This window comes from Drosophila novamexicana, unplaced genomic scaffold, assembly GCF_003285875.2.
Source record: "Drosophila novamexicana strain 15010-1031.04,08,12 unplaced genomic scaffold, DnovRS2.1 tig00000817-arrow-arrow-pilon, whole genome shotgun sequence".
Taxonomy (NCBI): domain Eukaryota; kingdom Metazoa; phylum Arthropoda; class Insecta; order Diptera; family Drosophilidae; genus Drosophila; species Drosophila novamexicana.
The window spans coordinates 1,140,406-1,157,336 of NW_020824827.1; the positions used below are offsets into that span (position 1 = coordinate 1,140,406).

The window sequence follows — 16,931 nt, forward strand, 5'->3', positions numbered from 1 at the left end:
ACTCGGTCAAATCTCATCCGATTTTCATAAGGTTTGGCTTTTTGTTCATGGTTTGACACCTAAATCAATTTGGCATCAAAAACTGGCAACCGTATTTTTAGTCAAAATACATGTAAAAATTATACCCTCAAATATCCTATATAGACATAAGGCAAAATTTCCCAACCCCTTAACTCGGTCAAATCTCATCCGATTTTCATAAGGTTTGGCTTTTTGTTCATGGTTTGACACCTAAATCAATTTTCCATCAAAAACTGGCAACCGTATTTTTGGTCAAAATACATGTAAAAATTATACCCTCAAATATCCTATATAGACATAAGGCTAAATTTCCCAACCCCATAACTCTGTCAAATCCCATCCGATTTTCATAAGGTTTGGCTTTTTGTTCATGGTTTGACACCTAAATCAATTTGGCATCAAAAACTGGCAACCGTATTTTTGGTCAAAATACATGTAAAAATTATACCCTCAAATATCCTATATAGACATAAGGCAAAATTTCCCAACCCCATAACTCGGTCAAATCTCATCCGATTTTCATAACGTTTGGCTTTTTGTTCATGGTTTGACACCTAAATCAATTTGGCATCAAAAACTGGCAACCGTATTTTTGGTCAAAATACATGTAAACATTATACCCTCAAATATCCTATATAGACATAAGGAAAAATTTCCCAACCCCATAACTCGGTCAAATCTCATCCGATTTTCATAAGGTTTGGCTTTTTGTTCATGGTTTGACACCCAAATCAATTTGGCATCAAAAACTGGCAACCGTATTTTTGGTCAAAATACATGTAAACATTATACCCTCAAATATCCTATATAGACATAAGGCAAAATTTCCCAACCCCATAACTCGGTCAAATCTCATCCGATTTTCATAAGGTTTGGCTTTTTGTTCATGGTTTGACCTCTAGATCAATTTGGCATCAAAAACTGGCAACCGTATTTTTGGTCAAAATACATGTAAACATTATACCCTCAAATATCCTATATAGACATAAGGCAAAATTTCCCAACCCCGTAACTCGGTCAAATCTCATCCGATTTTCATAAGGTTTGGCTTTTTGTTCATGGTTTGACACCTAAATCAATTTGCCATCAAAAACTGGCAACCGTATTTTTGGTCAAAATACATGTAAAAATTATACTCTCAAATATCCTATATAGACATAAGGCAAAATTTTCCAACCCCATAACTCGGTCAAATCTCATCCGATTTTCATAAAGTTTGGCTTTTTGTTCATGGTTTGACACCCAAATCAATTTGGCATCAAAAACTGGCAACCGTATTTTTGGTCAAAATACATGTAAACATTATACCCTCAAATATCCTATATAGACATAAGGCAAAATTTCCCAACCCCATAACTCGGTCAAATCTCATCCGATTTTCATAAGGTTTGGCTTTTTGTTCATGGCTTGACCTCTAGATCAATTTGGCATCAAAAACTAGCAACCGTATTTTTGGTTAAAATACATGTAAAAATTGTACCCTCAAATATCCTAATAAGTCAAAATTTCCCAACCCCATAACGCGGTCAAATCTCATCCGATTTTCATAAGGTTGGGCTTTTTGTTCATGGTTTGACACCTAAATCAATTTGGCATCAAAAACTGGCAACCGTATTTTTGTCAAATCTCATCCGATTTTCATAAAGTTTGGCTTTTTGTTCATGGTTTGACACCCAAATCAATTTGGCATCAAAAACTGGCAACCGTATTTTTGGTCAAAATACATGTAAACATTATACCCTCAAATATCCTATATAGACATAAGGCAAAATTTCCCAACCCCATAACTCGGTCAAATCTCATCCGATTTTCATAAGGTTTGGCTTTTTGTTCATGGCTTGACCTCTAGATCAATTTGGCATCAAAAACTAGCAACCGTATTTTTGGTTAAAATACATGTAAAAATTGTACCCTCAAATATCCTAATAAGTCAAAATTTCCCAACCCCATAACGCGGTCAAATCTCATCCGATTTTCATAAGGTTTGGCTTTTTGTTCATGGCTTGACCTCTAGATCAATTTGGCATCAAAAACTGGCAACCGTATTTTTGGTCAAAATACATGTAAACATTATACCCTCAAATATCCTATATAGACATAAGGCAAAATTTCCCAACCCCATAACTCGGTCAAATCTCATCCGATTTTCATAAGGTTTGGCTTTTTGTTAATGGTTTGACACCTAAATCAATTTGCCATCAAAAACTGGCAACCGTATTTTTGGTCAAAATACATGTAAAAATTATACTCTCAAATATCCTATATAGACATAAGGCAAAATTTCCCAACCCCATAACTCGGTCAAATCTCATCCGATTTTCATAAGGTTTGGCTTTTTGTTCATGGTTTGACACCCAAATCAATTTGGCATCAAAAACTGGCAACCGTATTTTTGGTCAAAATACATGTAAACATTATACCCTCAAATATCCTATATAGACATAAGGCAAAATTTCCCAACCCCATAACTCGGTCAAATCTCATCCGATTTTCATAAGGTTTGGCTTTTTGTTCATGGTTTGACACCTTAATCAATTTGCCATCAAAAACTGGCAACCGTATTTTTGGTCAAAATACATGTAAACATTATACCCTCAAATATCCTATATAGACATAAGGCAAAATTTCCCAACCCCATAACTCGGTCAAATCTCATCCGATTTTCATAAGGTTTGGCTTTTTGTTCATGGTTTGACACCTTAATCAATTTGGCATCAAAAACTGGCAACCGTATTTTTGGTCAAAATACATGCAAAAATTATACCCTCAAATATCCTATATAGACATAAGGCAAAATTTCCCAACCCCCTAACTCGGTCAAATCTCATCCGATTTTCATAAGGTTTGGCTTTTTGTTCATGGTTTGACACCTAAATCAATTTGGCATCAAAAACTGGCAACCGTATTTTTGGTCAAAATACATGCAAAAATTATACTCTCAAATATCCTATATAGACATAAGTCAAAATTTCCCAAACCCATAACTCGGTCAAATCTCATACGATTTTCATAAGGTTTGGCTTTTTGTTCATGGTTTGACACCTAAATCAATTTGGCATCAAAAACTGGCAACCGTATTTTTGGTCAAAATACATGCAAAAATTATACTCTCAAATATCCTATATAGACATAAGGCAAAATTTCCCAACCCCACATCTCGGTCAAATCTCATCCGATTTGTATTGGCCTATTTTGGTTGCCATACTAAACTGAAGTTAATTAATTATGTTTGAAATTCTAAAATTTGAATGGCAAGGTACGTGATACTAGTTAAAAAAAAAGCTTAAAAATGTTCGAAAAATGCATTTTAAATTCAATCATAATTAAATTAAAGTCCTTAGCGCTACAGCTTATAGAGAGATGTACAAAATGTTCAGAATAAATGGACGCAGGCATAAAATTCGCTACAGTTTCAGTAAAGTTTGATTTCTTGGATAATGAACGTTATTTATTCAAATACAAAACAAAGAAATTATAAAACAAAAAGATGACAGACAGCATAGCAATAAATTCCTATCCCAAGATCTAGCAATTAAAATCAAGCAATATTAAAACTCCAAAAGCTCTAGATATCCACACTCAATGGTATTAGTATGTCGCAGGTGTAATGATTGCAACAAATTGCTGCATAATGCTCGTAAATATTTAATGCAAACATTGTGGCAGGTCAGCCAGGTCCGTTTAATTGCACATATTTCAGTGTATAATAAAATATATTTTGATGTATTATAAATATTTAAGATAAACAAGGCAACAATTAAGCTTGGCCAATTAAACCTGTGTGCGTGTGTAAATAACTATTAACCAGACGCACACACACACACACGCATAGAGACAGCTGTAAACTAGGACACATTTGTCAAGTCTGTCAACTGTTGCCGCCGCTGAGACTAATCCATGCCAATGACCCCACAAGCAGCTGGGCACCTAAGCCGCAGCACGCTCCACTTGGCCAAAATCCAAGCGCTGCTAGTTGGTTGGCTTGTGGTCTGCCAGCAGCCAGCAGGGGGTAGCCGGAAGGAGGGAGGGAGGGGGGGGGCTGCTTGCAACGATTGGCGCCCGCTATCTGCGATGTGCGCCTCACGGGCAAATCACTCGTTACACACTCATGCCTGGGCGCACAGCGCGACGGCTGAGTCTGAGCCTGTGGCTGGGAGCTGGCGGCTGGAGGAGCTGCGGGTGGTGCGGGTGGTGGAGGCGGCAGCGTCACAAATTATGTCAATTTGCTGATGCCGCTGCCGTCAAGAGACGCAGCGCGCTGCCTAGACAGTGCGACAATGTGGGTGGGTCTATGTCTATGTGTGTGTGTGTGTGTGTGTGGTATGTGTGTGCGTGTGTGTGTTGGTCTGCTCGCTGGGAGTTTGACATCTTACATGGGAATAACAAACGCAACGAAAATTGCTACAATGTTTTGCGACATTCCAAATACACACCAATACACTTACACATTGTATAAATGTCCCACATATGCATATATATATACATACATATATATATATATATATATATATATATATATATATATGTATGTCTGCCCTCCGCTGTCGTCGTCATTTGCAAATTTTTGTAGTGTGCCATAAATTATACGACGGGGAATTGCTTTTCTATAAAACGTGCGCATATTAAATAAATGTCAAAAATTTTACCATTGCCTCCCACACAAAAACACACACACACACACACTGGCACACACACACACGCACACCCACACGTACGCGACACAAAACCGAGTGCAAACTGAAATTATGCGTGAGGAATTTGCTGCTGGCGGGTGTCCCAAAAATTAAATTACGCGTAACATCATTGCGGATCCCCTTTTTGGGTATTAATGAGCTTTGCGCCGTTTGATGGATCTCTGAGTTTGTGAGTGTGTGCGTGTGCGTCTGCGTGTGTGTGTGTGTGTGTGCGTGGGCTGTTGCCTTTGCTCCAACAGCTGCCAGGTGTACTGTCTAGCGTTAACTGTGCCTTAAATCGCTGTCAATCATCAATCAGCTCGGAATTGACAAACGCTTAAACGGCTACATTCAATATATTAAATCAATAAAATTTATCTGAAATTAATATATCGCTTAATACGTAGCTCCTTTTTGAAGATATATGGCTGCCAAATAGAAAAACGGAAATAAATGGATATAAAGAAATTTACACAGTTTGACTCTTTAAACAAGTTTGTGAGTAGGATTAAGTATTGCTTAATAGTTTCATAGATATTATCTAAAAAAAAGAATTAAGGAAATAGTGTGTAAAAGCGAATAGAGTTCATTATAGACTAGTATTATTATAGATAGTATTTCATTCTATAAAAAATTTAAGGACTTGGAGGGACTTTATTGTCTTGTGCGGCATTTGCCTTTCCCTAAGCCTTGACACACTGAGCACGAAAATTAGGGCTCGAAATCCAGAGAATATGGAAAACACATTATCAGAAATTAACTTTTATCCGCAGATTAAAAGGAAAGATATGTCTGAAAAGAAGTATTTGAGGAAACTAAAAACTAAAGTTTTTTATTTAAATAATACTTTTATGCAAAATTTTGCTTAGCATTTGCAAAATTTTAAAGATCACTTTTGAAGATAGTTAAGATCTCAATAAACTTAAATACTTAGTATTAGATATAAGCAGATATTCGAAGAGGAATCAAGAACTTTCGTAACTTTTTCTATGCCAAAATTTCTGCACTCTTTTTAAAAAGACCTTAAGATCCAGCACACACCTTTGGACTTACCTTTAAGATCTAAAATCTTGAAAGCCATATTTTTTAGCAACCATTTGAATTCTGAGAAAGTTAGAATAGTTCAGAGAACGTTAAAATAGATTTTGATATTTTAGCTGTAATTCAAGCAATATTTTGAGATAGTTTCCCAATTCCTTTTTTGTTATCTTCCAATTAAGCTTTAGATAACAAATTCCACTTCCTGCAGCTATCGCGCTGCAATTATATAAATATATTCATATATCGAATAGGCAATTGCAGGCGCTGTCTGCAATGTCTGCGGTCAGACAAAGCTCATTGGGCCATCATGCAATCACCTCAGGCAGTTGAAATCCAGCGCCTTAACCACTGTCATTTGCTGGGATTGGCTTTAGAGTTTGCCAACCCCACCAATTCCCGGCTGTGCCCTAGGCGTATATCTCTTTGCACTGACATCAATTGGCAGTTTAAATGCAAAAGATGAGGCCGCCATGAAATCGCAGCTAGACAGGCGGATGGACGACAGCTAGGACTAGATATAAAACCGGGAGCAGAGCTCATTGACGGCAATGCCGTTGCCATCGTCATCATTTCATTGTAGTTGTCGTCGTTGTAATATCCTGTAAGTTGAAAATGGAACAATAGGGTAAAAAGAAACAAGCCGAAGCCGGGTTCTTCGAGCCCGATCTTCTGTCTCTGATCTCTCGATCAAATTAGATATATAAACTCTCTTATTTTAAGCATATCTCGAAGCTTTCCCAAAATGTGTGTCTTGTATAGTATACACAGATCCAGAATATTACATCTTTATGCAAAACTCATTTTTTGAGGTAAGGTCTTCAGCTTTGATATTTACATATTTTTGGATACCATAGTTAGGCTTTTCTCATAGAGTGGGTCCAAAGCAGGAAGAAGAGGCGCAATTGCAGCAGATTTATCCAGGGTATCTCATGGTCGTGCATTCTCATCCAGTTGTTGTTGTTGTTGGCGATTCCATCGTAGTTGTCGTTGTCGTCAATTTAGCATTAATATTCCCACTCACGTACTTGGTTGTGATTATGCGACTACGACGATGGCTACGATTGCGGTTAGGGTCAGGGTGTGGCGGGCTTTTCGAATTGAAGTTGGAGACGGGCTGGTGAGGAGCTGGCGGGGTTGGACATGTCGTGCGGCTGGGTTTCGTTTTTTGGCTTGCTTTGCGTGCCATTGGCGTGACAGTTAAAAGGCAGCGTTTTGTTGACATTTGTTGATGTTTAAGGCATCGACGAAGGAGTCAGGTAATTGCAGATACAGCAACAACAACAAAAACAATAACAGACAATTTAATATTGTGTTAATGACTTTGTCAATAGTCATCGTGTTGTAGCATTTAAAACTAAACTTGGATTGCTGCTTGCATTTGCACGCACTTCGCTTATAATTGACTTTCGTCTAATCGTACTCCTTCTTTCTCCTTGCAGTTAGCACTGTGGCTGTGGAGGCCGTGCTGGGACGCACCGCATCCTTGCCGTGTGACATTGAGCCGGAGGCAAAGGACGATCGTGTCTATATGGTGCTCTGGTTCCGTGAGACCGCTGGCAAACCACTTTACAGGTAAGTGCAGACACAAATGACATTTTAGTCAGGCTTTTAACTGCAAGAACTATAAGGGGGGAGCTTGCTGTTGAAGAAGGTGTAAGCAGACAATACCCTGTACATTATATAAAAAATATGACTTATAATAATCTAGTATTTCATGTTCACCCTTCTATGCGATTCTCATAAGTAGTAAGTAGTAAGAATTTAAATGAGAAAAATTATAGGAGATTCAGAAGCAAAGCAAGTGTGTATTGAATCTCTTCTTCACTCTATTTTGCACTCTATCCCTCTATATTTAGATTAAAAAGAGGCAGAATAAGAGGATCAAAACAAGACAAGTGTTCATTTCATCTCTTCTTCACTATTTTTCACTCAATTCTTCTGTTCTTCTTCTTCATTACTTCTACCTACTACCATGCTCCCTCAGTAGCTCGCTTTATGTTTTTCTTATTATCTGCAAACACCTTTCTTTGCGATTCTCATAAATTCAAGTAATGCTTGCACATTTCAATGCTTTTCAGTAAGCGACTGAGTTAGAGAGGAAGAGAGGAACCGATTGTATAGACTATTATCGACGATATGAAAACATTTTGTGGGCACATATTCAGGATTCAGTGCGCCAATTAAAATAAGAAATAATATCAACATATTGATAGTGCTCAGCTGGAAGTGCTGATCAAGGGTCGGAGATGTGCTCCTCATGCATACATATATATATATATATACATATGTTATCATTAATTATACCCATTTTGAGTTAGCATAGGGCACACATTGTTAATTTAATTTTAAGCTGGACAAAATCGTCCCACACCCACAGTTGGCTGCCAATTTTAAAGTCTGTATATGCATGTCAGGTGTGTGCGTGTGCGAGTGTGTGTGTGTGTGGTTGTTGTTGTGTGAGTTAAACCTTTAACAAGTTGCGCCTTTGAGTGGCAGTCACTTAAAGTAAGGGCTAGCATTTGATTTATGTTTAGGAACTGGGCAAATGTTCTGCACGTGATGAGAAATGGCGCCAGTTCATAATTTTCAAATAATTTATTATTTTAATAACATCATCAATATCAACTCAACTGGAGTCGATTCTACCGGGGAGGAAACTGATGTGCCTAGTGGGTCACAAAAAAAAAACAAAAGCGAAGGCGAAGGCGAGGCGAGACGAGGCCAAAACGCTGCGACATGGACTCATATATTAGCCGCAGGGCCAAAAGGACATCAATGGCAGCCCAGGCCAGCAAAATAATAGCAGCCAAAGTGAAAACTGTTTTGGCGGCAACTTTGATTATTGCAAAGAGGAATATGCCGGGGGCGAGACGAGCTGAGCTGAGGTGTGCTGCTGCTGCTGTTATTTATAGAGCGGGCGAGCGCTGGGAGCGTGTGCTTAGGTTTAATATGTTGCACATTATAAGCAGACATCGATATCCTTTAGCCTTGTCAATTTTGCTTACATGTGTGCTTCCTTCTCCAATATGTTGCCACAGCGCACAGCGTGGGCAGTCGTCAGGCGGAACAGGGGCGGGGCGAGGGCGCCATAACAAGGGACAGGGACCATGAACGCACGTGTATATCAAGGACAAGCGCGCGAGCTGTTGCTGCCTGCTGCTCCTCCAGCTGCTGCTCCATGTTGTTGTTGCCGCTTCGTGCACTCAATTGGAAGCAATAAATTTTCAATGCGGGGCACAGACAATGCGCAAAAGAGCCAAACAATGTCACAGCCCCAGAGAGAGAGAGAGAGAGAGAGAGAGAGAGAGAGAGAGAGGAGTCTTGAAGTGGGAGAAAAATGTTTGCCAAAAACTAGGAAAATGTCGAAAACAATATAGTCGCCAAAAATTTCCGACTTTATAACCAAAATATCCGAAAGTGATTCGAATTCGATTTCCCATGCTTGGGAAGGGACAACAACAACAGCCAAATACGGGCAAATAAATAAAAGACAGTAAACAAGCAACAGCAACAGCAGCGACAACAAGGCTAAGCCACGGCGTGGGCCAGAGAGAGGGGGCGTGGCAGGGCTACAAGTTGGGTTTCTTTTTTTTTTGGCATAAAATTGCCAGCGCTGCGTGAAATCGAAGGCAACTCAAGTTAAAAAGAAACGAAAGCCAAGAGCTGAGAGCAAGAAGATGCCAAAATTGAAAGGCAGCAAGCGGGCCTGTATATGTGAGTGTCCTCTGTGTGTGTGTCCCGTGTGTGTGTGTGCACGTGTGTGTGCTTTCCGTTTGCCACATTTTGTAAGGATGTCACAGCTTGCAGTCCGGAACCAAGCCAGAGCCTTACCTAGAGCCCTGTCTAGGGTGCTCTGCATTTGACAGCTTCACACCAAAGGCAACAACAACAACGACAACAACAACAACAACGACAGCGACAAGGCCGAAAGGCAAAAATATTAAAAATTATAATGTTAAAATTTGCTTTGTTGTCTGGACCAGGCTGAGCTGAGGATTTTTAGGGTTAGCTACGTTTTATGATTCGCTTCTGCTTTTATTTTGCCTTTTTTTTATGGTCCGCACCTTTGCTGGGATTTGTTTTGACCCTTGAAATGCGATTTCCATCAGATTGTTTTTCATATTCACAGACATATATATATATATAAATTTAACTGTTATGGATTTGGTTTGTGCTTTTGAGTTTCGGCATTCGATAAGAGGTCAAGCCGAGCATTATTAAAATTAACATTTGGCATTTTAGTGGGCGTGACTGGGCAGGCTGTAACAGGCATTTAGTTGCCGCATGTCATGCTCCATATTGCAAGTCATCAATGCCGAGAGTGAGAAAGGTGGGGCGGGGGTTTTGGAAAAAGGCAACAAAACATAGCCGGAATAATAAACAAGCACAAAGGACAAAGACAACGTCGGCCTGGTTGACCTGGTCTGCTCGTTGGCAACCATAAAAACAAAAAGAGAAAACTTATTGAGTACGGCCGCAATCAAGGTTAATTGATTTTTAAAGCCAGCTCGGTTGCCAGGCGGCCGTGTGCCGAAGGGCAGGGTGGAGGGCGCTTGCTGGGCTCTTAAATAATAAAATTTGCTGCACTGCAAAACGGCAGCTCTGCGTGTTGGCCCAAACGGCTGTTGGCGCTGTCAAAAAGCAGCCATAATCCATGTTACGGCCCACGCTAACTGCCATAATCGTCAGCGTTGGCCACTGGGCTGCACCATAAATACAAACACACAACTATATATACATATACATACACACACATACATACATATGTATATATGTATACAGTGAAAACTCGGTCGTGCGTTGGGTCTGCTCCAGGCCAGTATCCACAGAGGGCATGATATACATAGGGAACACTCTTTACAGTGAAAGCTCCCAACACGGACACGGCTCACATAAACGAACAAATTTCGTCGCCACAAGCTCTTCATAATTTGTTTCACACAGAATGCACATAAACCTGCATTTAAATAAAAATAACATTTTTCATTGCCATAAAAGCAGTAAAACTTACAGGCAAGAATTGTCTTAGGTCAGGCGCTTAAACAAATTTTTATCAAAAATTTGTTGTATTTTTTAAAGCGAAAAATTAAGTAAAATTCGAGTCTCTTGGTCGCTTTAATATTTACCTTAAATTGTTAGTTACGCTTAGCACTTGTCAATTATGCTTTCAAGAAACTATTTATTTTTATAAAATAATAATTTTTATAAACAAAATGTTAAATCGGAAATCCTACTCAAAACAAAGATGTGTCGAAATGTGCTTAAAACAAAATTCAAGTTTATGCAATTGCTTTTATTGTTTTATTAAAAATTAATTAATTGATTGGCGATTATGTAAGTCGCTAATTTTCATTAGAGCAAAAAATGGCAGCAAGAAAAATTATTTGGTTCTATTTGAAGGCGTTCAAAAAAATAATTATAATTAAAAATTGTTTCTTTAATTGCAAATTTTTAGTTTTGTGTTAGCTTAAAAATGCAATCGCCTTTCATTTTTCAAAAATTAATTAAAAATTAATCAAAAAATTCTCAAAGCAATAATATGGCACCAAAAAAATTATTGAAACTATAAAAAAAAAAATGTAATATTGCGTTTGAAAAGAAAAAAAAGGCGGAATTTAAAGGGCTGTGATATTTGATATATATTATATATATATTTTATGTTTAAAGCTTAACTACAATTTTTAATTTTTTTTCTATTTGCTTAACTCTGTTTAACTTAACTTGTTTTAGACTTTAAAATTGAAACAGTATGCAACTCTTCCATCTTCCATAATTTGGCTTTGACTTTGGATGTCCGTTTATAAAAGCGTTCACTGTATGTATTTCAACTTTCAACTCTCGAGGTGTGCGCGACGGCTATCGAAAGTGCATTCACACCAGTCTCTGCCGCGAGTGTGTGTGTGTGTGTGTGCGTATGCCATGCACTTGGCGCTCTACTTGAGAATCTGCCTGGCCACAAAAGTAATAAACCACGAAATGGTATTCAAAATGGCTGGCAATAAAATCCACCGGCAGCAGCCCGCAGGACTCCGGCCAAGTTGGCCAAAAGTCGAGCCAATGGCAATTAACTCGAGTGCATTTTCGGGGGCTTTACGAGCGGCAACAACAATGGCTAGCCAGCGGCAATTGCAACTGTGCCGCACTTTGCGCAAATTCCAGTTAGATGGGTTATTTAAAACTGTAATTAAGTCGTCGCATGTGTGTGCACGCCTGCCTGTGACTGTGTGTGTGTGTGTGTGGGAAACCGGAAATGCAAAGAGCGCATGCAAATCGATTTTCAGCCACGAAACTTTGACTTGGCATTAATGGATTTCATCTATTGCCATTGCGGCCACGAAATGATTACGTCCCACTGTTCAGACTTACTAATGGGCCTCTGTGGTCTCCGCAAACGATGCTTCATTGTTCTATTTTTCTGTTACCCGTTTCTTTTTTTTTTTTTTCTTGGTCTCAACTGTTTAATCTTTGATTGAACAAGAAAAGAGCAAGTGGGTGTTAATGCCGGGCAGATTGCTAGCCCCATCAGCTTTTATTATTCAGCTGTTTGTGTACACAGAGCTGAAAACTGAAATATTTCGTAATTGAATTACATTATTTCTAACTTGATTTGTAACTAAAGAAAATATCTTATTCAAAATTCGATTCTAATATTTTAAAAGTCTTAATTTGAGGCTTTTCAACTTGAGTATTTGCCATGACAAATTATTTTTAAACAAAAAATATAAAATTTATCACTTAAAAAATATACGAAAAATTATACAAAAATAAAATAAAAATAAATAAAAAAAAGTTAACACTAAATACTACAAAAACAAATAATAATTTAAAATAAATTTTAAAAAATTTTAATACAAAAAAATTAAGTTATAAAAAAGTTATGAAATTAGGCCAACAAAAATTCCAAATACAAAAAATAAAGAAAAAGTGTCAAATACAACACAACTTTTGATGAATATTATGTATTGAGACTACATTTCGATGTAATGGAAGATTGCTCAAATTTTTGATGATTAAAGTTTAATATATTTCAGTGTTGTAAAGTTTAGTTTAAATTTCTGGAAAATGTCTGCATACACCATTTTCTATTAATCGTTTATATATGAGCTTTATGATAGGGAAAATATAGTTTATAGAGCCGGAGATATTTTCTTGTAAGTGTTGCCCTATTTTGGGATGAAACTACACAAAGTAACAGGAACCTTTTCCACACAACAACTTCATCCCCGGCTAAAAAAAGCAGAAAAACTAATAATTCAGCTAAACAAAACTGAAAAACCTTTAGAACAATATATGAATTCATTTCTTTGGATCATGCTAAACTTTGGCGAAAATCAACAATCAACAGAAAGAAAAACAAATGGCCAACCTACCAAGATGAAAGTTTTATTTTGAATTTATTGCCGAATTTATTGGGCAACACTGCATAAATTTGAACTTGGCCATCATGGAGGAGTTTACGTTTTATATGTGTATGCGAAATTTGCCTTCCTTTTTTTTTTCTCTTTGTTTTCAAATACATATATATATATTCATATGCTACAAATTATATAGTAAAAGCAAAGAAGAAGCGCCAGCGAAAAGTAAACAAAACAAAAAACACCAGCGGCAACAATGTGCAGAATGATGCCAACAAATGTCAACACTGCGAGAAAGGGGCTGTTGTCCCTCACTGTTATGGCATGGGGGGTGTGGTGGGGGAAATTTGGGAAAAACTGTTGTTGGCAATAACAAAAGAAATTTACAGATATTACACAGCATGGCTCCATAATAATACCAATACACACATGAAAGAAAGCAGGGGGAAGAAAAAAAAACAAAAGAGGCAGTAAAACCATTTGCATATGGCTGTGTATGTGTGAGACCGTTTGTGTGCGTGTGTGTGAGCACTGTGTATTGTGTATGAGGGCGTGAACAGCTCTTTTTTCATTCATATTTCTCGACCGCGCGCGTTTCTGTTTGTTTTCTTTTTGTCGAGCGAACCAATTTAAAATTTGTTGCCAGTTTTGCCGAATTCCATTGCATACTTTTTGGCGCTTCAGTTACATGCGCCTGATAGATAGCGCCCACTCGCTCTATCTTTATCGCACTCCATATTTTTTTTTTTTGTTTTTTGTTGTGGCAGGAGCACATAATTTGATACGGGCTGCCAGTCACAGTCCCAAGCAATTTCCACCTGCCTAATATGGCAGAAGTTGCGCCAGTTACGGGCACCACAAACACCAGGACACGCAGCAGCTGAGGGCCTTTGTACACGCCCTCATAGTTTACCGACTTTTGTCTGGCGCTGCATAATTGAAGTCAACAGTTTTTTTTTTTTGTGTCCCACACCCGCCAGGCGGTGGTGGGGGACATGTGTTTAAACTGTCAAAAAAGAAAGCAACAACAAAAAAATACCATCAGCCACACGAAGCCGCCAGGATATGGACAGGGACTCGCTGTGACACATATTGTCATAAAATTATTCAATGGTTATTGTCAACGTCATCAACTCACACACACACACACACAGTGTTAAAAGTTTTTGGACCCTTATTTTGTAGCGTTTCCTTCCCCCGTGCAGCCCTTTTGCAATTTTTTTGAATAGCATTTCGTAAGCGTTGCAAAATAAAAAGGCAAAAACATTAAATGGCAATATGAGAAGCCCCTTTATACACACACACACACACACATATATATATATACATTGGATTAAGGTGGGGAGCGTGATCCTTCCAACATATGCGTTTAGACCTTGGGCGTTGCCAAAAACGTAATTACTTGGCCATGTCCAGAAGGTCTTCGAGGGATTTGCGCGCTCGTTTTGTTTAAATAACGTGGCTCATTCATTCGAGCAGAAGATAAAGTGCTACCAATTAACGCAAAATAAATAAAACTCAACTAATTGTTGGAAAAAAACAAAACAAAAAAAAAAAAACAAACACAGAGCTTGAGAGTGGGACAAAGTGGGCGTGCGGACAAAAGAAATGAACGAGCATCAGTCTGAGCTGAGGTTGGACCCTAGGCAAACTCTTCAAAATGGACAGACGCGCACGTCTGTCCAGTCCGGCCACTTGGCCACAAACCGACGACAGTCAACATTTCTGCAACTGCCACAATGTTGTCGTGTCTACGTTTTTCCTGCCGGCGTGCGCGCTTGGCCCACTTCTATTTTCCTTTTTCCTTTGACCATTTTCTTTACAATTTTTACTGCTCCAGCGTTATTCTTTTTCTTTCTCTTGTTTTTTTGTTTTTTTTTTTTTGCTGCCTTTCGCTTTTGCTCATTGTGCAAACTTGGCATTATTGTTTCCTAAGGCCAACAACTAGAAAACACAACGTCAACCGCGCGCCTAGCCTGGGTCATGCCAAGTCACTTTTGGCTAAAACCGAAGAGGACGGAACAGCCTGGCCAATCCGCACCTTGCCTTATCGCTGCTGCTGCTGCTGTTGTTGTTGTTCCCTTTTGTTGACTAGTCGGCGTTGCTCTATTGTTTACGTAGACGCCAAATTAAAATCAGCTGCGACGTCTGAGATTCAGCGTTTAAAACTACTTGGCATACCCTGTACATATTAATTGTGATGGCTCTCTTAATGTTCTGCAAATGTATGTAACAGTCGCAGGAGCTCGGGAAGTGTAAGTTTATTGCAGTGCCATATTTTTGGCATATTCGTACCTCTACATGTCTATGTTCTCGAGTCCGAAAGTCTTTCTTGTCTTCTTTATTATTCCCCTTCTCGCTTTGGTATAAAGCTCTATCTGTATATACCTCAATTTCTCTCTATATATATATATATCTCTCTCTCTCTCAATGTATCTCTCTCTCTCTTAAGGTATCTCTATCTATCTATCGGTATCTTTCTCTCTTTATCTATTTCTATCTATCTCTCTCTCTCTCTCTCTCTCTCTCTCTCTTAATCTATATGTATCTTTTTCTCGTTTGATCTATCTCTAACTATCTATCTATATATCATTCTATCTATCCATCTCTATCGCTGTCCCTGCCTCCCTCTCCCTGTCTCTTTTCATGGCATAAATGCTCTATTTGTCTCGATCATACATGAAAAGTCCCACGATTTTACAACACATCTTGTCCAATGAAAATATTCTAGGTATGTCACATATCATATAGACATATATGTATTTTATTAAGCAATATTTGTTTGTTTTATTATTTTCGTTTATACAAAAGATAGGTCATCTTCCAGTCGAACACTCTTTACAAACGCATTTATGCTTATGTTTAAATTTTTTTTTCGTTTTGCTGTCGAGTGCGTAAATCATTAAACTGCGCATTTTGTTTTCATATTCGCGAATATATATATTTAATTAGGCTAATTAGGGAACGTGCTTTGAGCCAGAAAGCGGCTTAAGCTCGGCTTTGGAGGGGCGTGCCTTAATTGATGCGCCGCATGGGTTACTGCATTTCAACAATAATTAGAAATGTTTGCCTGGTCAACACATGACGCAGCTCACAGCATAAGGTGCGGCGAGGGCATGGCACAGAGGGGTAGAGGGTGAGGGGGGCGCGGCAAAAGACGCCTCATGATAAGCATAAGAAATATGAGCACCGGATATAAATTGTGTCAGCGGCAAAATGATAAAAAACCACTTAAATGCGCAAACAATACTCTCTGCTGCCAGGCAGCCGGCACAATGACAAACCGCTCGACTAACCGCAAGCGCAGCAAAAGCAAGAGGACAACAACAACAACAGGAGTCACACAAATGGCGACAAGAACGGAAACAACAAAAGGACACAACTTGTGCTGTCTGTGCACAGAGGGTCCTGTCTTTGCTTTTGCCAAGTCATTTGCGGCACTCGGCGTCTGGTCTGTTGCTGCTTTGCAGTTGTTACTTTGGCAGGGGAACCACCTCCACCACCTTCGACCCTCGAACGGACATTAAGAAATACAATAAAAAGCGGCAAAGATAGCACGTCAGGCTTTTTAATGCGCAAAATTGCAAACGTTGCCAGCTCGAGCTGCGAAAATAATGCGAAACGGAAGAAATTAGTTGCGTGCAAATTTATGCTCAAAGGTTTTCGGTCAGCCTGGCATACAGGAAAAGGGTCATTTTGTAGACGCGTGAAATTTCAGACCCTGTCCACATACCACAAAGCCGCAGCTACTTTTCAACATTTTCTAACGATTCTTTTTTATTGGCCTAGCAATGCGACAGACTTAGGGTGGCGGGTGAGCCAGGGGGCAGGGGCGCACCAT

The 16,931-nt window shown here is 38.8% G+C and overlaps 1 protein-coding gene across 1 annotated transcript in view; it reads left to right on the forward strand.

Moving 5' to 3' along the window:
- Positions 1–16,931, forward strand: part of LOC115764158 — a 122,874-nt gene that overhangs the window by 74,032 nt on the left and 31,911 nt on the right. The window contains exon 3 of the mRNA XM_030707036.1: positions 7,175–7,307. Coding sequence (XP_030562896.1) covers positions 7,175–7,307 — 133 coding nt within the window. The remainder of the gene's footprint in view (positions 1–7,174; positions 7,308–16,931) is intronic.